At 32.5% G+C, this 21,154-nt stretch overlaps 3 protein-coding genes across 4 annotated transcripts; 1 reads left to right on the top strand and 2 right to left on the bottom strand.

The window, feature by feature from the left end:
* Positions 1–4,964: 4,964 nt before the first annotated feature.
* Positions 4,965–5,615, bottom strand: LOC123201777 (protein MNN4). The gene has a single exon (XM_044617330.1). The coding sequence runs from the start codon at positions 5,613–5,615 to the stop codon at positions 4,965–4,967; it is 651 nt and encodes a 216-aa protein (XP_044473265.1).
* A 5,143-nt stretch (positions 5,616–10,758) lies between these two features.
* Positions 10,759–14,740, top strand: LOC123201984 (mitochondrial import inner membrane translocase subunit TIM50-like). The gene is made up of 10 exons (XM_044617672.1): positions 10,759–11,094; positions 11,694–11,782; positions 11,871–11,907; positions 12,197–12,258; positions 12,362–12,475; positions 13,076–13,180; positions 13,270–13,365; positions 13,532–13,688; positions 14,090–14,192; positions 14,365–14,740. Exons 1-10 carry the CDS (start codon positions 10,872–10,874, stop codon positions 14,408–14,410), a joined length of 1,032 nt encoding a protein of 343 aa, XP_044473607.1. The 5' UTR covers positions 10,759–10,871; the 3' UTR covers positions 14,411–14,740.
* Positions 14,741–15,911: 1,171 nt separating this feature from the next.
* On the bottom strand, positions 15,912–20,454 carry LOC123201985. Of its 2 annotated transcripts, XM_044617673.1 has the most exons (7): positions 20,051–20,453; positions 18,131–18,215; positions 17,866–17,952; positions 17,618–17,760; positions 16,600–16,687; positions 16,396–16,476; positions 15,912–16,264 (listed from the first exon to the last, which is right to left on the bottom strand). In XM_044617673.1, the coding sequence occupies exons 1-6, from the start codon at positions 20,156–20,158 to the stop codon at positions 16,400–16,402; spliced, it is 588 nt and encodes a 195-aa protein (XP_044473608.1). In that variant the 5' UTR covers positions 20,159–20,453; the 3' UTR covers positions 15,912–16,264; positions 16,396–16,399. The 2 variants fall into 2 exon arrangements, with proteins under 2 accessions (XP_044473608.1, XP_044473610.1); XM_044617675.1 differs by having other exon boundaries at positions 16,070–16,476; positions 17,605–17,760; positions 20,051–20,454.
* Positions 20,455–21,154: the final 700 nt, after the last annotated feature.

The raw sequence follows: 21,154 nt of genomic DNA, 5'->3' as shown, positions 1-21,154 counted from the left end.
ATTTAAGCTGGCTGGCTTGAATATGTGGTTTGATTGGAATGAGTCAAGTTTGAGCTAGAGGTTCAACTCATCTTGAACAAATTAATATCAAACTGTAGTTTTAATTCAATAATTCAAACAAAAGGAGTTGTTATACGATTGCAATTAAAAGAGGTGATAATAACTTTAATACCAAATAATATGAATTTTGAAAGAAATATTTTTAAAAAACTAATTGTTTAGATTAAAAAGTCCAAACTCATATAAATCTTCTATCGAAAGCTTATAATTGTGCTTGAAATGATGATCAGAAGGTGCTAGGCAAGGAAAAATCACATCATGGCATTGGACTGTTGTGCTACAATCAATTTCTTAGTACTTTTATCAGTACCAATCTCACCAGGACAGCACATTTTGAGTCGGCCATTGGACTTTAGTCTTCTGAATTGATATAACCCGATTGTTTCTGTGGCTTAGTTCAAAGAATCAGTATGTGAATATTAAAGCATTAGTCATATTCATCACTAACTAATTGTTAGGAAACTATCAGATGAAAATTGCAGGTCCTTGCTAAGAATCCTTCGATAGATGTGTCGGCGGTTCACATTCAGAGGCTTTGTTCATCTCAAGAAATCAACCCATCATCCAGGTTAGATCTCTCTGGAAACATATATTGCCAGGACCTTAAAAATGATGCATCTGGGTTTGTCTGGGTCAGTTTGTGACCCAATCATAGACCCCATTTCATCAATGATTATAGATTGAATTATTTTAGGATCATGACAAACTTAATTTGATTTGTCTTTGTTGGCACTCTATGTTAGGGCTGGATACGAGCCGAGCCGAGTCGAGTCTGAATAGGGCCCAACTCGTTTTTAGTGAGCCCAAACTCGGGCTCAGATTCGAGCTCGTCGAGCTCGCTAAACACATGTTCGTGTTCGGCTCGTTTCATAATTTAAGTATTTGGATTCGTGTGTTTGGGCTCGGGCTCGTTCGAGCAAAGCTCGTTTGGAGTCCGAACAAACTCGCTTTGAATCCAGCCCTACTCTATGTGCATGGAAAACTATCTGTACCTTAGGTGTATTGAAACTTGATACATTATATTAGGCATAGTATATGATAATATATATATTGATCCGTATCAATAATTTTATCGATATAAACTAATACACTAATATACTTGTTAAAAAAGTGATAATAGGGTGAGGATGTATTTGAGAAATTTCAAAATTTCGAAAATATTTGTAATAATTTTTAATATAATAATATAACAATTGAAGATATTCTTATTATATTTTTAAAATTATATCATACGATATGATATGATATATGAGAGATAACATAAAAATTAGATTTTTTATATATGATACCATACATGATGAAACTACCATATTCAAGTTATTATATCTTCATGTCCATGCTTATTCATCAATGTTATGAAATTTAACCAAAACAAATATAAAAAATGCACAAGTATCTAACATAGAAACATAAATATTCACGTAGAAAACCCAATCTAGGAAAAACAACTGGTGGAAAACGAAGAACATTTCACTTATGAACAAAAAACAATGCAAGTTCAAGAAGATGTTATTTTGTTCGATTTGCCTAAAATTTTAATCTTAGCTCATTCTATTTTGTAACACATATATTCATTTCACATACAAGCCCTTCATGACATATTGTTGAACTTGTCATTCCTACATTTTAATAGGTCACTCGAGGCACACCTACATTTTAATAGGTCACTAGAGTCTACAAATTGTAACCCGCTCTTTTCAACAAGGTTAATAAGCGAGCAAAGTTCGAGTAGCCCCTTGTATATCTCCTTGAGAACTCATCTTCTGAATTTAGAGAACCTTTTCACAAAATCCGTATCACTTCTATACAACAATTAGCCTTTCAGTCATTTGTTTGTTGTAAACATCGACTTAACTCAAAGCTCCTCCAACAAAGTTCAGACTAACCTCTTTGCAACAATTTGTTGTTGTAGGCCAATCTATAATAAGTAGTTCTCTTTTCGATACTTGTTGTTCGAGTTAATTTATGCATATATAAGTTAATTTATTTGAGTTAGGTTCGAAATAAAATATTAAGTTTAAGTTTGAATTTAAGTCAGTTCGAATAGTGAACAATAATATTGGGAAGAATAGGAGTTATTAGAGAAAAAAAAAAAGCTTTGGCATTAAATTAGAGTTTTTAGTTTGAGTTTAACTTATCTGAACAAATAATGATTCGAGTTTGAGCTAGTTAGGGTTGAATCCATCTTTACTTTATCTTATTGTATAAATCAACTCCAAACTTAAACTAATAAATATAATTATTTGTTGATAATTTTTTGATGAAAGTTTAGACATGTAACAACATTTTAGATCCACACCCGAGTATTTTCATGCAATACAATTAATATGTTTTTCTTCGACGTGATTGTTCTATCATTCTACAAAGGCTTTATGTTTTGTTTTGGCAAATTCTTTACTTTTACTTCTAAGACAAAGTTGGATGTGATCAAAGTCGGGTCAAATTTGACTTAAATCAAATCAAATTCTGAAGAAATTTTAATTTGAACGGGACTCAAAATTGATGCTTAGCTGGTGTTGCTGCAAACTTTTTCTTTTTTTTTCTGAAGAAATTTTAATTCTTTTCCCGTGATTCTTCTAGATTCAAACCACTTTGTTTCATTTCCCCGATATTTTTACTCACCATTCGAGCGATCCAAGCCAAGTTATAAGCTGACCATTTTGCACTAGATCTGATATAGAGCAGGCCCTCACTCGGGTTGCACCCATGGTTACAGCAGTGTCGGTAAAGGTTGCAATTATAACTATCTGCAGCCCCACCAATTGAGTAGGGAGGGGGGGGTTCTAGATCTTACACGAACAATTGATTTGTCAGATCTGTGGAGTGAATCAAATTTGCATCGTTCAAATATGAAATCAATTTCCCTTTGGCCCATCCATATATTTATATATATATGATTTCCTTGAGGGCCCTATTTTTGTTGATGTAAATCTTCCCAGGGGTGAAAATGAAAGGTTGAGTTTATAGCCGTGGAGGTGTAAAGGGCTTGTAGGAATCTTCTGCCACCTGGCGTAGTTAAATATTTATATATATGTATTTTTATCGGTAAGAGTAATAATAAAATTATATGTATTTATTTTAAATACATAAATATATATATATTTGATGTGTGTAATTATATAGTTGAATAATTTTAAATTAAAGATAAAAAAATCTGATAATATGATAATACATATAAATACGTATTTATTTATATACTGCAACTAATATATGCATTAAAGTAGAGAAAGATTCCATTTTTATGATCTTATTGCAATTCCACTGCACAAGGCAAATAGATCTTCTGTTGAAGCATGAACCTTCGTATGTGCAATATGTGGGTGGAGAAGTTTGGTTGATTTTCCTACCAATCATACTTTTATATATGAATAGTTAAGTAGTAATGAATACAAACAACTGATATATTATTATAAGATTAAATGATTTTAAATTACAGGTAAAATAAATAATTAGATGTTATATGATAATAGCCAGTTTGTTTATATCTAATAGTACTCACTATTTGTATATATAATATCATTCTTTTATATAAATTGATTTGCTTTCAATTTTGGACTTTGATTTTTTATTGGGATTCATTTGAACAATAAGTTTGATAACTCTTATAAACTTGTACAAACCTACTATATGCTCATAAGAATAAGTTCGATTCTCTTGAAATCATTTGGGTTTTTATAAAATTTAAAACTAAGTTTCTCAAACAAGTTCATTGAACAACAATTCGGGAAACCGTAGATTGAAAAAACCTACTATATGTCTATCATAATAGATTATTTTTAATTAAAAATAAGTATTGCCCTTTTCAAATGGGCCTCAATGTCCAATCTCAAACAACATTTAATTAATTTTCTTGCTCAACCTTATCAAAAGCATTAACTAATTTATTCAATGTAATAGTATAAGGGTTTAGTATCATATATTATATGATAGTATTCTTTTCTAACCTCTAAGTAACCCTTATTGGTTGATAATATTCTTTTTAGGCCGAAAGATTTGTTCCCATCTAAGATATAGTAAAATCTCAAAGTCTTATTCTCCAACTTAAAATAATCCAAATAGCTATTCATAAGATAATTTTTGTTAAAAATCTTAGAGAAGGTTAGTGATAAAACTGTTATTTAACAAAAAAATTTTAAATACTAAAATTTAAATCACATTTTCTCCTCTCAATTCAAAAACTCATAATTTCACTTTCAAAAATTTCCTTCAAAGTTTGAAAAGTGATAATTTTTATCTTAGAGTTTTTTTCCTCTTTTCTCTGACAATAATCTGTCGTCTTTGACTGTCGGTCGTCATCCCTCCTACTTTATCTCTCTCTTTTCTCTTTGATCATGGATTAATGAAAATTATTTAAAAATTTAGATGACTTTTCTTTGAAAATTCAAACTATTTTTGTTTAGATGATGACGTCTAAATGAATCATTTAGATGTATTGTCATTGTCCAAATGAAGAGATCTCTAAATAATATTCAAACGAAATTTAACAAGATCACATAAATAATATTCAAAACCAAACTCTGGTTAAAAACCAAAAAAAACTATATAAGGGTAAAATAATAATTTCACATTTAATAAATTTTGACATTTACATAATTTATTTAAACGAAATTATATACTTGTTATTCTAAAAATTATTGCTATTTGTGCAATAAACATATAATTACAGCCAACCCCAAAAAAAAAAAAAAACTACAGTAAGCTATTTTGATTCAACCTTCGATCGGACCAAATAGGGAACTTAGTCTAGATATACATCAAAGCTAGCAGGCTAGCCCGAGGATATCCCTGACTTCCATACCAAAAAGAAAATAATTTCAAAAAAGACAGAAACAGAACAAATAAATATAGAAAACTTTATATTAATTTCTCAAACTTCATAGTGAAAATATATTTCACTAATGAAATTAAACCATGACTAATTGCTGCCTAGCTTCAATCCTCTGTTCTTCTTTCCTTTTTCTGATGAAATCTTCAATCTTTTTGTTCAAATCTTCTGTACTCAAGATCCCATAATGTTCTTCTCTTTCAGTTTCTTCATCTTCTGCCTCTGGCTCTTTAATCTCTTCTTCATCATCTTCCTCAATGACATATTTAGTTTCTTCTGCAACTTCTTGCTCTTCTTGTTTCACTTCTTCATGACTTTCTCCTTCAACCACTTGATGGTCAGAAGCATTCTCTTTTGCTGAATTATCTTCTGTTTCCATCAAAATCCCTTCGGATCGCGACTCGTCTGCGTAAGGCTTGAAATCATTATAGTACTCATTGGTGAGGGTAGTATTGTTATTGTTGTTGTGCTTGGATGAGGAAGAAGATAACAAGCCTGAGAACTTTGCAAGGAAAACTAGAAGTCCATTGCAGAGAAGGAATATGTAGTTCTTGTCTAAGTTGTGGCTGATCAGTCTTATGGGCAAAGAAAACCAAGTTGAGTGGGAAAAGAAGAGGGAAAACACAGAGACTGAAAGGAGTAATTTGGTTACTTGTTTTAGAAACTTTGCTGTTGGAAATTTATGACTCAAAGTCTTCTGGTTTTGATTTTCATGGCTTTGGTGATCCATGGTTGAATGTTGATATATATATGTATATATCTCTCTTTGTTTCTTCACTATTGGTTTCTTGAAGAAGCAAGATTTGGGGAAGGAAATGAAACATGCAATGCAATGGGAGAGCTTTGTGCTGGTGTGTTATGTGTCAAAGAAGAAACTATGGACATCCTTATATAGAGGTTTTAAAATTGATAGGCATACATGGGTTGTAGTTAGGTTTACAAAAATGCCCTCGTTTGCATGCAATTTAGAGACGGATATTTGGATAATTATGACATGATTTATTGGAACTACAGAGAAAATTTTCAGGTGCAAATAATTCTAAGGATGTTTTATGCTAGAAGACAATTCAGTATCTGGGTCAAAATTCCAAAAAATAAAAAAATATACTTCTATATAATATGATATTCCTTGACAACGTTTTGCACAAGACAAATTGTTGACGCTTTTCTCTAACTCAAAATCTGGCTCTAAGAAGGGGTAGATTTAAGTTGAGTAGAGACCTGAATAGGATTTAGTTTAAGTTTAAATTAAATTTATAAATTTTAATTCGTATTTTAATTTAAGCTATGAATAAGATCGTTTACGAATCATTAAAAAGTGCTAATGAAGTAGAAGAAAGATCATAAGAGAAAAAAACATAAAAGTCATAAAAAAAAAATTGAAAAATCGTTGTAGAAGATGAATCTATCAATGACTTTTTGACAACTTACTTAAGATGATTTGACTTAAACTCAAATTACGATTAAATAAGAGTTATTGACTTTTATAAAGCATGATAATTATATCATTCTATATAAAAATGATATTTTTGGGTTTAGATATTAAAATAAAGTTATACATATCTCTATTATAAAGATAATATTTTGTCCTCAGATTTTAAACAAAGATATAGGAGATTTCTCTTTTAAGATAAGGGATATCTAACATGTTACATGCATTGAATTACTTGATTGTTTTGAACTTTCTAGTTGGCTACTTCCTTTATATTTGAGGTTGACTAGTAGAAGTTTCAGGTAGATGATTGAGCATGAGTGTCTATCTTGGCATTCTCAGGGGAGTTTGGGACCAAACTCATGAAAAAAAAAGATTGAAAATTGGATAGATGTTTTTGCTAAGTCACCTTCACCTCCACTCTGGTATAAAAGAATACTGAACAAATGATTTGATGGATGAAAAAGGTCCATATTCTACAACACAAGACACTCTAGCTTTTTGTAATGGATTATACTTTATACTTTTCTGAGGGCTTTTTTGGTAGAAGAACTTTGTGATTAAAAATGGGAATAGTTCTCTACCTAATTTTTGTCATGGAATATTAGAAGTTTTTGTGTTTTAACGAGGCTTGAGTACTGGCTTCATGAGTTTGGTTGACATTATATCAAAAAGTTTTTAATATAGGTGGATTTGAATCAAATCAGTTTGAGCTTGACAGAAAAGAGTAGGTCTCTCTTAATGAGTTTTAAAAAATATGAGCTCAACTCAATATGATGGTTCAAGCTTGAGCTTAAGCTATAGATACTTGTTTTGGGTTTGATCGAATCAAATTGATAATAAAGCTTGAGCAATAGTGTTCAAATACAAGTTTAATCTATGTGTTTATGTTTTTAGACTTGAATTTTAGACGTAAAATACGATTAATTATATAAACTTCAGCTAATCATAAGGGTGAACGGTATATTCAATTGGATGATAATGTCATCGAAGGGAAAAATGTGTTGAATTGGAGCTTCAATTTAATTTTAACTCATTCTAATTGAACGTGGATTCTAACCCTAGTTTTCAAATACAAGTTTAATCTATTTGTTAAGTTTGTAGACTTAAAATATGAGCCAAAAATACAAATAATTACATTACTATACAAAGGTTTTCTCGTCATAAGAGTGACTAGCTTTGTTGTAAGGGCAAACAAGTTGAAGTTAAGTCAAACTTGAACTTCAACTCAAAATTCATTTTAATCGAATATGGATTCAAATTTAAGTCAATTCAGTTGAAATTTACCACTAATTATTATAAACCGCATATGAAAACCTTTTGGCTTTTTCAAAAATAATTTTTCTTTGTCACTTCATGGAGGTTTAAAAAAAAAAAATTTATGAGCTTCTTCTTCTTTTTTTCCATCTCTTTAATTTATATTCCAATCCCATGCATCTTTCTTTGCAAAAGGAATCTCAAAAATCCTTTAATTTTTGTTTTTTTACCTTCATTCTTCAATCACATAAAGCAGTTTCCACATTTTGGACAATTTTGTCCATGGAATTGTTTGTGTATAACATGGTCACAATCTCTTGAGATTCTTTCCTTAATGAGAAGGTGCTACTTCTCTCATGGTCACAATCCCTCAACATATTCTTTCCTTGGGAGGTGTAACTTCTGTCTAAGTATCGTTATAGATAGCTACGTTCTCTGTTAGAGTTGGGAAATCAATGAAAATAAAATCAAGATAAAAGTTAATCAAAATTAAGTAAATAGGTCAAATTAAATTCGAACTGAGCTGGTTCGGTCTTAAAAGTTGGTTTAACTCAATTCAGTTTGGTTTGACTTGAATTCACTTAGATTAAACTTAAGCCCAGTTTGAGTTGAGAGGGTTTACTCATTTTTTAAAATCAAATAGAATTTAAGTTAGATAGAGTTTGACTCTGTTTGGATCATGAGCCGAATTAGTAAATTAATTTGATTCGAGTTTAGTTTATGACTCGATTCAAGTCATGTCAAATAATTGTCAAATGATGTTATTTTGCTTATTATTAGGTGAAATAATATCATTTTGTTAATGAGTCACGAACTTAAGTCATGAATTGGAGTTGAGTTTTGAATTTCAAACTTATGGATCGAACTAAACTACTTTTAATGTTGATTCAACGAATTTGAATAAAACTATTTTTTATTTGAACAAAACTTAAACCAATTAGTGTTCTGGATTAACTTGGTTCAGATACACCCCTAACATAGACAGTTTTCGTAAAAACCCCAAATTGGGACTATAAGTAATAAGGTGAAATTCCTAGATATTATCATTACTATTTCATGAAAATACTAGATGTACAATCTTGTTATGAGATCCATGACATAACGAATTATGTAAGATTTGATTCAAGTTGTTTTAGTTTGAATTAAATGAGTCAGATTTGAATTGAATTCAAAGTTATATTGATTTCAAACCAAATTCGAATCTCAATTTGACAATCTCGAGCTAATTTTTTTGTATTTAAACTAATATTAAGTTAGGTCATGTTTGAGTTTGATCCAAATCAAATCGAATCCTAACTAGAAAGATAATTATGAAGATGAAAAATTTTGTCATGAAAGACTTTATATTGTATAATTTATTTCGATTAAGCATATTAGATAGATGATTCTGAAATGAAAAGATCCGAAATTTGAACATTTTAAACAAGTACTGAATTATAATCCCTCAAATTAACTATTACGGTACCCTTCACAAGTGAAGACTTGATAGAAATCTCACTATACATCATCACATCATTGATAAAAGACTTCGAAACACATAATGCCACGACTCAGATTTTTGGAAATTATAAACACAAAATATAATTATTTGTGAATTCAGATATTTTTCAAATGAAAGTTAATGAAAGAAAATAAGATTAAAAATATAATAAAATAATTGAAATTGAGAGATTTGTAATTGTAAATGAAAACGAAAATGAAAAATTGACTAGGTTTTTGTAAATAAAAAAAATTAATTAAAAAATTAAAAAAAATTAAACAACAACTACTAGTTACAAGAGTCAACGGCTTCTGCCATTTGACAGAAGCATCTTTTGTCAAGTGGTAGAAGCAGATTTTTGCTTCTGCCATAAGACAAAGCTCTTAGCCTGGCCAGACACTCTATAGTGTCGGGCCAAGTTCTTTTTTCGTATTTTGAAGTAGACCACTATTGGAATCGGTCAAATTGACGTGTCTATTTCGAATATAAAAGAACCAATTTAATATTGGTTCAAGATCGGCCAACTTGATATTGGGCTGTTTTGAACGGTTCTAGTCCAACCCGCAAACCAATCTTGATCCAATGAACCTATTGATGCAACATGACTTCTAAATTTTTTTTTAATCTTTGGTAAGCGTTAACTGGGTCTAGGACCGGTCTAGTCTGAAAACATTGGTTGAAAGTTGAAACCCACTAAAGAGAGTTAGTGGGTTTATTGATTCTGATTTGACCAATTCATTCGGTAGAAGCCTACTGAGAAAAGATTTTGCAGGCCTTTTTGGGCTGATTTTACTATGGGCTTTAAACTTGTAATGGGCTGCCCCAGCCCATGGTTTTGGAAGGGCCAATATTGTGAAGTGGGCTTCAATTGATTTCAGATGAAGCCCGTTTCAGTACCATAAGCCTACAACAATTTTTTTTTTTACTGAATTCTTGTTATAATTAGTATGGGTAGATTCGAACTGGGCTAATTTAAATTAAACCAAATTGAGTTGAGCTTAAGATAAATTGAGTTTGTTCAAATTGTTACATAATGTTATTAGAGGATTTTTGATAATATAAATAATGTTGTGAATGAGATGAATAAGGTCGTTTAAGGGACAAATGAAATGAGCTTCCCAATTAAAACTATAACTCGAGTTTGACTTATTTAAGTTAAAATGTTAATTTAAACTGAATTGACTTAGTTCGAAATCAATCTTTAAAAATTAGGGTTAGAATCTACTCCAAAATTTAGAATTAGATTTAACTCAAGTTATGTTTGAATAAAACTCAATTTTAAATTGATTAAAGATCAACCAGTTAAAGCTCAATCTTAGTTGGAAAATATTCTCACTTTGAATTTGATTCGAATTGCCTCAAACAATCGTACTCACTTGTTCAAATTAGTTTAAAACTCGATTTTTTTAAAATCAAAATGAGTTAATTCTTGGATTGAAGCTCATTTTAGATTAAATTTTATATTTAATAAGTAAATATATAAATTATTTTAAATATTATTCTGATATTTATTTAAATGATCCACCGGTTTTTCAAATCTTATTATTAGTTAAATTGGCAACCGATAAATAAAAATTGTCATTTCACAATCGAGGAATTTAACTTTTTCAGGAGTGCTTGGGAAAAGGATCTAGCGGATTCCAAGTAGATATTTCCTAAAACCGACTCCCAAACACATCCTTTAAATTTACTGTCTCTCTCTCTTTCACTGTTTCACAGACATTGCAAAACCCTACTACAAGACCTCAAAACCTCAAAAATATACCAAAACCAAGACAAATAAAAGCAGAAAATTTTGATTTTGTTTCCAATAAAACATGTCTTTGAATGTTGTGCGATCTCGAATCGTTTCGAAGCTCAGTCGTGGCGGCAAAAATTGTAATGGCTTCAGAAGACTTCTCAGCTCCGACGTCCCCAAAAAGGAGCCGGAGGTGACAGCGGCAGGGGATGCGGGGCGTAACTCGCCTTGGCGGTTTCTCAAGTACGGAACTGTGGTGGCTTTGACTGGTGTCACAGCCGGTGCTGGTTTTGTTACTTATGGTAAAGTTTTGGTTTTTATTTATTTTTGTGGTGAAGTTTAGGTTTTGATTTTGGGTTTTTGGGGAATTGGAGGAATAAATAATCGAATATTAACATAATAGTCATATTTGTTATGGGAAGCGTTTGTTGATTTTTGGAAGTCTTTTATTTGACGTTTGGAAGCCAAGTTTTGGTTTTTGATCAGAAGAAGAGAGACGCTATAATTTTTTGGCCAATGCTTGTTCAAGTGCATAGAGTTTTTGAGCTAAGTTAAGATCTTCTGAAGGTAAAACAGTTAATTAATTTGGTTTGGGACAAAATGAAGCTACTAAAGGGAATTATGGATTATTGATTGCAAATTTATTTGTGGGGTTTTTTATTCATTGTTACGTTTTCTTGAGAGCAATTTTGATGATACTGGATCGATTCAAACAGTACTTAATTTCAGCCATGTTTGTGAATGAATTGTTGTTGCAATTCGTCTAATTAGGTTTTTGTTCTAGTGGGAAATTGGATGAGTACGTTTTAAGTGCTCAATCTATAATCCCCTCTTAGCTGTTTTTGGTTTCTCAATTTGCTTAAGAAATGTTCTAAACTTTACTTTTGATGTATGTCCGCAGCATACAGTACACAGGAAATAGAGGAGAAGACAAAACCATTGCGAGAATCATTGAATTACTCTGTTGGGGATGATGCGTCTGCTGTTGAGGTAAGAGTTACAGAGCTGTGCTTTCTGACTGCATTATTTTCTATTTGATATTTAAATGGTAACATTCTTCTATCAATATCCTATGCAGAAATATCGGGCTATGCTGTACAATGCTGCTATGACAGGTGGGTTTCCTAAACTATACTTCAGTTTATAATTAATGAATGTGCATTATTCTCACTATGCTTTGTTGTCAGAACAACTGGGTTGTAGTTGAACCATCTCTGGTGAGAGATTTTGTCAACCGAGTCAAAATCTTAATTGTTGTTTTGTGTGGAACTGAGACATTGTTTTTGGCTTGTTAATTAATGTGTCTGGAATGATTGTACAGCTTACTAATAGCAACATATCAATTTTTTGAAATTTTTTATTGTCTTGTATCATTGATGCTAATAACCAATTATGCTATTTCAGTTCCTGCTAAAGCAATTGAACTTTACCTGGATTTGAGGACCCTATTGGAAGAACAAGTTAAAGTGAGTGTTATATGCTTATCCACAATCATCTTATTTGCCTGTATTGCCTACTGCTTTTGCTTTTGCTCCTTGTTTTGAACTGTAAGTTCTTGATTTTGGTCAGGGTTTTACTGAACCAACCTCTGATAAGCTTCTTCCAGATTTGCATCCTGCAGAGCAGCATGTTTTCACACTTGTTCTAGATCTAAACGAGACTTTAATTTTCTCTGATTGGAATGTAAGTATTTGATTGGAAAGAGGTCCTCTGATGTATTCCTGTAAATTTTGTTTCAGAACCTTTAGTGGCTCTGAAATTTGGTTGACATGTTATTGCACAGGTCATATGATACTTTCATGTTTACCTGTGAGTAACAGTATCATGGCAATATCAATGATTTTTCTTTTATGCCTCTCTAGAGATGTGATTTAGGCCAGTTGGGATAGGTTACATATTATTTTTGGAACTATAAATTTTTGAACAAGTTTCTATAGATTCCATACAAATCCAACATAGTTAACTTTGTTTTGTGTTGTGTATAGCCTAACGTATATTGTAAAGAAGCTATAAATTTTTATTTACTGTTTTTCAAATTGATTTCTAAAAACTGTACATAGATTGGTTCAGTAATAGGAGCTGAACCAGCTTAATTAGTGCATGAGTATTGTAAAGTTCAATCGCATTAAACTGAGAAATTGTCTGGTTTGGTTTAGCCTATTAGTTTTCTATTAAAATGACTCAGCCTTTGTCATGTTTCAATGAGCATGAATGGTTTAATTTCTAAGCTCTAACTGTTTTTTTTTTTTGTTTGTGATGCTTCTACCTCTTTTGTACATAAAGCGTGACAGAGGGTGGCGAACATTCAAACGACCAGGAGTTGATGCTTTCCTGGAACATATGGCAAAGTTCTATGAACTTGTCATATACTCTGACCAGCTGAATATGGTAAGTCTGATTCTTTTACATTTATGACTACCATTTTTTAATACTCTTTGATTGATTGGTGCTAAAACCGTGATCTCTTTCTTGGACAGTATGTTGATCCTGTTTGTGAAAAGTTGGATAACAAATACATACGGTATAGGCTATCAAGAGGTGCTACTAAGTATCAAGATGGCAAGCATTATAGGGTATCCTATGATTTGTCACTTTCTTTACATTATTTTGCTGAGCGATATTCTACTTTCACTTTTGTTGCTTTGTTATTTCATTGTTTTTGACATTTTTTTCAGTGTGCCCTTTTTAACTGTATTAATTTTTACGTATTACTAATATGATGTTTTTTCTTGTTGACAGGATCTTTCTAAACTTAATAGAGATCCAGCCAAGATCTTATACGTGAGTGGTCATGCATTTGAGTCTTGCCTTCAGCCAGAAAACTGTGTTCCAATTAAGCCATATAAGCTGGAGACAGATGATACAGAACTTTTGGATCTTATTCCGTTCCTTGAATGTAAGCTTTCTAATTCATTTAGATGCATTAATGACACAAAACCTACTGTCTTCTATGGGGTATTTGAAAAAAGCTTGACTAATCTGCTTAAGTGAAGAGAGACAAACATTTTAGTACACTTTATATTTTCATATTTCTTTGTAGTTTTGTGGCTTCCTTTCTTGAATTGCCCGGTTTCTGATGTTGGATTTGTTCATAAGCAAGTGCCAGTTCCGGGGTTACATAAGAAATCCGCATTTCACTGTAGTTTTGTTTTGTTCTACTGTTTTCATTGTATAGATCTGTATGAAATGTGATGCAAGAGGAAGAAACTTGTAATATCGTAGCTGCTTATGGTTATTTTGGCTGACTGATCTCTCAATATGTTAGTTTCAACAATTCTCGTTCCTACTGGCATGCAGATGTTGCTCGTAATAGTCCAGCTGACATCAGAAATGTATTAGGATCTTATGAAAGAAAGGATATTGCGAAAGAGTTTCTTGAACGCTCCAAAGATTATCAAAGGTAATGTTTATTCATTGTCTTACGGGTCGTTGGATCTCCTTTGGTGATACACATAATGTTGATCAGGAAGCTATGAGAAGAACAATGATTAGGCGAATGCATAATTATATCATGAGTAAAAAAAAGATCATCAGCTTGACTATTATGTTTGAGCAAACTTTTAATGGTGCAGGCGGATGCAAGAACAAAGGCAGCAAGGTCGCTTCTGGCGACGTTGAAGATAGAGTTATGTAAATTGTAATTGGAGATACTTAAAGAGATGTGCATGTAGTTTCGAGTACCAAACTGAAGAATATGAGAGTCATCATTTAGGAATCCGTCCATCTTTTTCCTGGCAAGTCAATTCAATTTTCTGCAAACTGACTATAAAATGATGAATTCATTTTCTCACATTCTCATTTAAAAGCCTGATGAGAATTGGGCTGTAGACATAATTTTTTTTTCCCTGTGATCATATTGTTTGTCAAGAAAACCCAGAATTTTGGTTATCTGTGGATATTGTTTTCCAATATTGATATAATAATTTAGTTGACAGACATTTACCAGCAGGAAACCAGATTTTGATGATGGCTTGTAGAAATCAACTATGTTATCAAGTTTTGCCCGGTGCCACAATATTCTTTCTGACTTATACACTTTTTTTTTTTTTTTTTGGTTTGATTGAGTTCAATCTAAAATTTGGATTAGCCAGTTGAACCAAGACCGCATGGACAGTCTGATTTAACCATCAGACCAACCCTGCTAATGTCACATTATAATATGTTTGAATGAATATTATCTTGATATTTATTTAACCTATTGTCAGACTAATAATCGATTGGATCAGTCAAAACTTAAACTGACTTTCTAATTCAGTTAATGCCCATAATGAAGCTAAATACATATATTAACATCGAGATATATTCATTTATCCTATACTTTTTTTTTTAATAATAAGGATTTTTTTTCTTCGAGTTTGAGTTCTAACTAGATCCCACCTGAGACTTCCCTTAAACCCTTCTAGTTTAAAGTAACTCATCTCTTTATTTTTTCCTCCTCAGGATCAACACACAACTAAACCCAAAATCTATGAACATCTTTTATTTGGCCTTACTTTCCTACCAATTATTTCTCATTTAATTTAATTATTGATGTTAAATATCTACTAACAAGACGTATATAAAATTAGATATGTAATTCTACGCAAACAATGAACAAAAAAATAAAAATTTTCAAATGATTTATCTTATGAATACAAAAATCTATATTTATCGTTATGTTATTGACTCTTTTTTCAGAGAAAATTCGCTAAGTATTGGTAGGAGAATACAATTTCTTATCTCCTGTCATTATAAAATTTTATATTTATAGAACAAAAAGTAGGGATTATTACGTAATTACATAGGTAGATACAACCAGACTCCAGTACATTAGATCTTAAAATGATGATGAACATTTCTTTTGTCCCTATTTCTCACCACTAACATCAAGAATTTAACCAATGATTTGAGTGTCAATATCTCAGGCATTCAACTTATATGGCATTCAACTAGCTTGTTCATGGTAAACTTCATGCCAAAGGGAGATGATCAAAAAGATTCGTATCAGCACAACCAGATCCTTTAGCGCACGGTTATATGACAAGCAAGACCCTTTAGTGCACGGTTATATGACAAGCAAGACGTGGCACCGTGGCATGAAGCTGTGACACCATAAAGCTAATTGACAGACACAATAGAGTGCGAGGCAAAGAGTAATACTAAGTGTACAAATATTTCTCACTAACTTATACAAACAAACTAGCGTGATATGTGGTTGGGAAATTTTGAAATAAGCGAGAAAGTAAACAATCATATCTCCCAATCACATATACTGTCATATCGAATTATATGCATAGGTTAGAAAGAAATGTTTGTTTGTCTAAGTTTATTCATGAGACAAATATATGTTCATAAATTATGCAACCTGACTCAAAAGGGAGAAGAAGGTATATTATTTTGAAGTTCATCAATGATCAGAGAAAATGATAGTGACCTCAGAATTGGGAAGCTTTTGATGACTGGCTTTTAGAAGCACTGCTTCTACATCAGAACCTGATCATACCGAACACCAGATAGATAGGTAATATCATTTAATAAGGCCTCAAATACATCTTGAGCGAGCTATCGAGTTTGAGCTGCTTGAGTACAACAGAATCAGGGGGAAGAAATTTCCATCAACTTACCTTGTTAAAGGTACAAATGAAGAGCTTTGTCAAGGCAAAATGTCACAATAATTGGTCCAGCCAAATCACCGACAGCACAGCCTGCAGAAAATAGTAAGTACAAATAGTAACACATCTCTAATTCTGTGGGGGTTCGGATGATGTTTATAGAGGTTTATTTTGTTAACAATAATAACTAAAAGTAAGGGCAGTTGATCTTCTTACCTATCCACTGACCGACTGAAGGGCGAATGATGGTCACACCGATCCCTGCTCCGATGGAAGCAATAACTAGAGAGGAACCATGTAACACCCGGATTCAGGTATGCCAGTGAACTCTACTTCCAAAATTACCCCTAGAGTTGATTTTATAACTGGAGGCTCTGGAAATTAGGTAGTTTATCTAGGTTTTTTGATGAATTTTGCTTGAAAGAAAACTTTAGCTAAAAATTATGGAGATTCTCGGCTAAGGAAGAAAAAAATGAATAGTTGGTTAGTTTTATAAGCTTTTTGGACCAATTTACTCTTTAAACTTTTTCAAAAATAACTATTTTATCCTTAGCCAATTACAAAAAACCCTTAGCACCACCATATAATTTCAAGTGTACCATTCAATTTTCATTCCCATTTTGTCTCTTAAATCCTTCTAAAATAATCATTTTACCCCCTTTGAAAATTATTGCTCATTTAGTAGTTTTCTATAATTTTTTTATAATTTCTTTAAATAACAAGTTATAAAATCAACACTAGGGGTAATTTTGAAAGTAGAGTTCACTGAGATACCTGAATCCGGGTGTTACATTTTTAAAGAAATTACAAAAGAATTTTAGAAAACTACTAAATAAGCAATAATTTTCAAATGGGGTAAAATGGTCATTTTAGAAAGATTTAAGAGACAAAGTGGGAATGAAAATTGAATGACACACTTGAAATTATATGGTGGTGTTAAGGGTTTTTAGTAATTGTCTAAGGATAAAATAGTCATTTTTGAAAAAGGTTAAGAGTAAATTGGTCCAAAAAGCTTATAAAACCAACCAATTGTTCATTTTCTTCTTCCTTAGCCGAGAATCTCCATAATTTTTAGCTAAAGTTTTCCTTCAAGCAAAATTCATCAAAAAACCTAGATAAACTCCCTAATTTCCAGAACCTCCAGTTATAAAATCAACTCTAGGGGTAATTTTGGAAGTAGAGTTCACTGGCATACCTGAATCCGGGTGTTACAAACCACACCTGATGGTAACACCAGAAACCTTTTTCCGAGAAGCTTTGCTTCTTGAGACTTAAACTTGTTGCTCTCTTCACCAGATTTCATAATGCAAGAAACAGAGAGGTAAACTTCAAGGCCGACTTGGACAATCCATGTCGCTGCAACTCCTAAAAAGTGTCCTGTTTTTAGCATATAAAGATTATTAGGAAAGCATGCTTTGGAAAGATCAAGCAACCAAAGGCAATTAATAGAGATGTATTACGTATATGCATAAGAAATCTGACCTCTAAAAGTAGTTTGGCTAACTCTGACAAAGTAAACGAAAGTAGGCAGTCCTCTTTCAGCCTTCTGCATAGCGGATTTAGGAGCATCTTTACACAATGATCAAGCCCATTAGTTTCTGCTTTATCAAATGAAAAAGCTTGGCAGAAAGTAAAAAATTAATAACCAGCTCTTTTACATATAAACTAGTAACTTGTGGCTGCTCTTCTATTATAGCAGTAGGGTTTCAAGCAAAAACATGTTTACAACATGACAGAAAGAAAGTACCTTTAAGAAGTTTCCATACTGTCCGCTCTGAAACATACTGGACGCCAAGTCTTTCCAAAATCCGTCTAGTAGTTACAACTGTTGTCTGAGATTTTACAGAAAGCAAAAGTCAACTATCTTAGCACAAATTAAAAACATTATCAACTTCTAAAAGAACAAAAGTTTCAGCAGTTTCAATAGACATATAAGGTGACTGCTCAAAGCATCTCATTATATCCCACACTCATCTCACGGACAATTTGCTTCAACGATTTTTTAAAGGGAACAACCAGATCCACATGTTCTTCTTGAGATTCCTGCAGGAAGTTGTCATCATCCACTTCTGTGTTTAAATTGGGCTCCAGAAGTGGCAAATAGTACATTAAAAATGACCTTACGGAAGTCATACATTAAAAATGACCTCACGGAGGTCATAGCAAATGCCCTCAACTCAAAAGCAGAGAAAAGAGGTTTTAACTGGATATCGTACTCTTTGGTAGTATATTTAATAGCATCAGGCCGAAAAATATTTCCAGGTACTTTTCGTAAATTAGAAATGTATTTGTCAGTTATTGCAGCACCAGCATCACACTAAGCTACTGGAATCTTGGGAGAACTGTAGCAAAAGTAGGAAGCATAAACATACGTGAACAAGAAATGCTAGAGAAAAATTGAATCTGCAAATGTACCATTAATCAACCAAGAAAAAAAAACTAATAGCTGATTTGAAATAATGACATAAAAAGACTAGCAAAAAAAAAAAGTTTATTTTATGCTGAAATTTGGCCATGTGATTCATTGGATGAAAATTTTGAAATTGTCAACAGCACCGAAAACCTACTCCCTCCTGAATCTCTTATTTGTTTCAACAACTTAAATTATGCATGTGTAACATCTCGGACATCATGCTTCTCTTGTTTAAGTAAGAAACTACAGAAAACGAAACAAACTCTTAAATCCTTTCTCTTAATTTCTGTTGTTTCTAAAAGCTACAACAATGGAACTACAAAGATCACTCAATTGCATGCTAAAATAACACAACACCAATTTGCAATGTAACCTTAAACAAGACAATGGTAGCCGAAATTTGACATCAAACAACCAAACAACTAATTCCTAATACCAAACTATGCCTGCTACTACTCACAACTTTTAACATGAATGTTGATCTGCATACATTCTTTCGTCCCAAATACCATATATTTTTATTTCTCCGCCCCCATATTCCTTTTTTTTTCCCTCTCCTCTCTTATTCATTTCTTGGCTTCCGGAAAACACCCAGGGGAAATCAATTAACAAATAAACTATAAAATCATTACTGCTACCCAGGGACGGAATGCGAAGAAGGAAAAACCAAAAGAGTCAGGCCACTTCTAATCAAAGAAGAGAAAGAAAAAATGATTCGTGTTTAATCTTGAGAAAAAAAGATTCTTGGTGATCGAAACGAAGTATACCAAGCTACACCTCAACAAGAAAACTGTGGCTCGTTAAATTCCATAGAAGACCCAGTTGATATCTACCATCAAAATGTTTAAGAACACTATATGACAATCAAGATAACCTAAATCTATGAAACCAGCAGTCACACTCACTTAGGCTCACATATGACAAAACCCCATCACTTGACCCACATCAAACCAACACTAAACAACCAAGATTGACCAAAATTCACCTGAATATACACTTGTCCACCATCATAGACAAACACATAAAAGAACTCATGTATTATAGTTAAACAAATAATTAGATTCACTTAATCTCAAGCTAACCAATACACCATCACTTAAAAAACTAGATCAAATCGAATCAAACCAACCCAAAACAGCCATAAGCTAATTTCACCTCAATATAAACCTGCCACTATGGCATACACAGGGAGATACAAGTACACTTACACATATAACCTTTTTTATAAATGAATATCATGTGGGCAAGAGATACCCAAACAAGAAGCGGAAGGCAAAAGGTGCGGAGGCAGCAGAGGCGGCTGAGAGGAATCCAGAAGAGTGATCGGTCTGAGGTGTACAAAAGCCTGGATTTTTCCTCCATAGAGCTAACACTATTGCTATTCCCGCCATTGTTACACTCTAAAGCATCAGACTTGGACTGAATTTACTTGTTTATATCAACAAACAAACACAACCCAGATGAAGTTTATCGGCTACTTCTGTTCCTCTGCTTTTATCGTCTCCGGAAAGATCAAATGATCAATCTTTTCAATAACTTTTAAACTTTGAGCCGTCAACAACTCACAAAGTGCTCCACTTTGGTACTGAACTTGACCAATCTAAGATATATTTTTTTAATTAATTAATTATTTAAACATGATAAAATTTGGGTCATGGATAAGTTGTTTAGGATTGGAGCAGCCAAGAGCTGCCTCAAATTAGTTTAAGTTTGGCTTAGGCCAAAGGACTATGTCCCACCCAAGGTTTAGTAAAAAGATTTTTTACCTGTTAACTTTCAAAAATCTAAATACCTATTTATCAATTCAAATTTAGTATTGAAATTAAGGGTAAAATGGTCATTTAGCTAAAAATATTAAAAAACTAAAAAATTTTCACATTTTACCCCCTCTAGGTTTAAAAACTAACATTTCTCCCCCCACCCAAGGTTTGCAAATTCACCATTCCCCCCTAGGGCGTGGAATTTTTTTCTAGTTTTTTTTCGACGAGCTTCTTTGTCGCCATTTCCGTCTCTATCAATCTCTTCCTCCTAGCACTCTCTCCCTCACTGACACTCCCTCTCCCTCCAAACATAGGGAAGATGAATCGCTCTACAAAAGAGATGTTGGGGAGACAAATCGTGCGATGAAAGAGACACTGGAGAGACGAATAGCGCGATGACGACATCGAGGAAATGTTTTTGCTCGTGGTTGAGATCCATCAACCTTCTTCTTTGGCCGTCGGAAGAAACCAAAAAAAAATTCCAAACCTTAGGGGGGAATGGCAAATTTTCAAACCTTGGGTGGGAGAAAATGTTAGTTTTTAAACTTGGGGGGCAAAATAACCATTTTACCCTTAATTTCAACAGTGAGTTTTAACT

Source organism: Mangifera indica, chromosome 18 (assembly GCF_011075055.1).
Source record: "Mangifera indica cultivar Alphonso chromosome 18, CATAS_Mindica_2.1, whole genome shotgun sequence".
NCBI classification, from domain to species: domain Eukaryota; kingdom Viridiplantae; phylum Streptophyta; class Magnoliopsida; order Sapindales; family Anacardiaceae; genus Mangifera; species Mangifera indica.
Note: the sequence above shows the minus strand (reverse complement) of the source record. Positions and strands in the feature narration are given on the sequence as shown.

Bases quoted from the DNA above. Each gene is read 5' to 3' on its own strand.
- LOC123201984 (XM_044617672.1), top strand. From the start codon at position 10,872: ATGTCTTTGAATGTTGTGCGATCTCGAATCGTTTCGAAGCTCAGTCGT. The intron at 11,095-11,693 runs GTAAAGTTTTGG...GTATGTCCGCAG, and splicing joins TGCTGGTTTTGTTACTTATG to CATACAGTACACAGGAAATA. The intron at 13,689-14,089 runs GTAAGCTTTCTA...ACTGGCATGCAG, and splicing joins TCTTATTCCGTTCCTTGAAT to ATGTTGCTCGTAATAGTCCA.
- LOC123201985 (XM_044617673.1), bottom strand. From the start codon at position 20,158: ATGGAGGAAAAATCCAGGCTTTTGTACACCTCAGACCGATCACTCTTC. The intron at 17,761-17,865 runs GTCAGATTTCTT...TGCTAAAAACAG, and splicing joins TAGCCAAACTACTTTTAGAG to GACACTTTTTAGGAGTTGCA. The intron at 16,688-17,617 runs GTGTTACCATCA...ACCTGAATCCGG, and splicing joins TTCTCGGAAAAAGGTTTCTG to GTGTTACATGGTTCCTCTCT.
- LOC123201777 (XM_044617330.1), bottom strand. From the start codon at position 5,615: ATGGATCACCAAAGCCATGAAAATCAAAACCAGAAGACTTTGAGTCAT.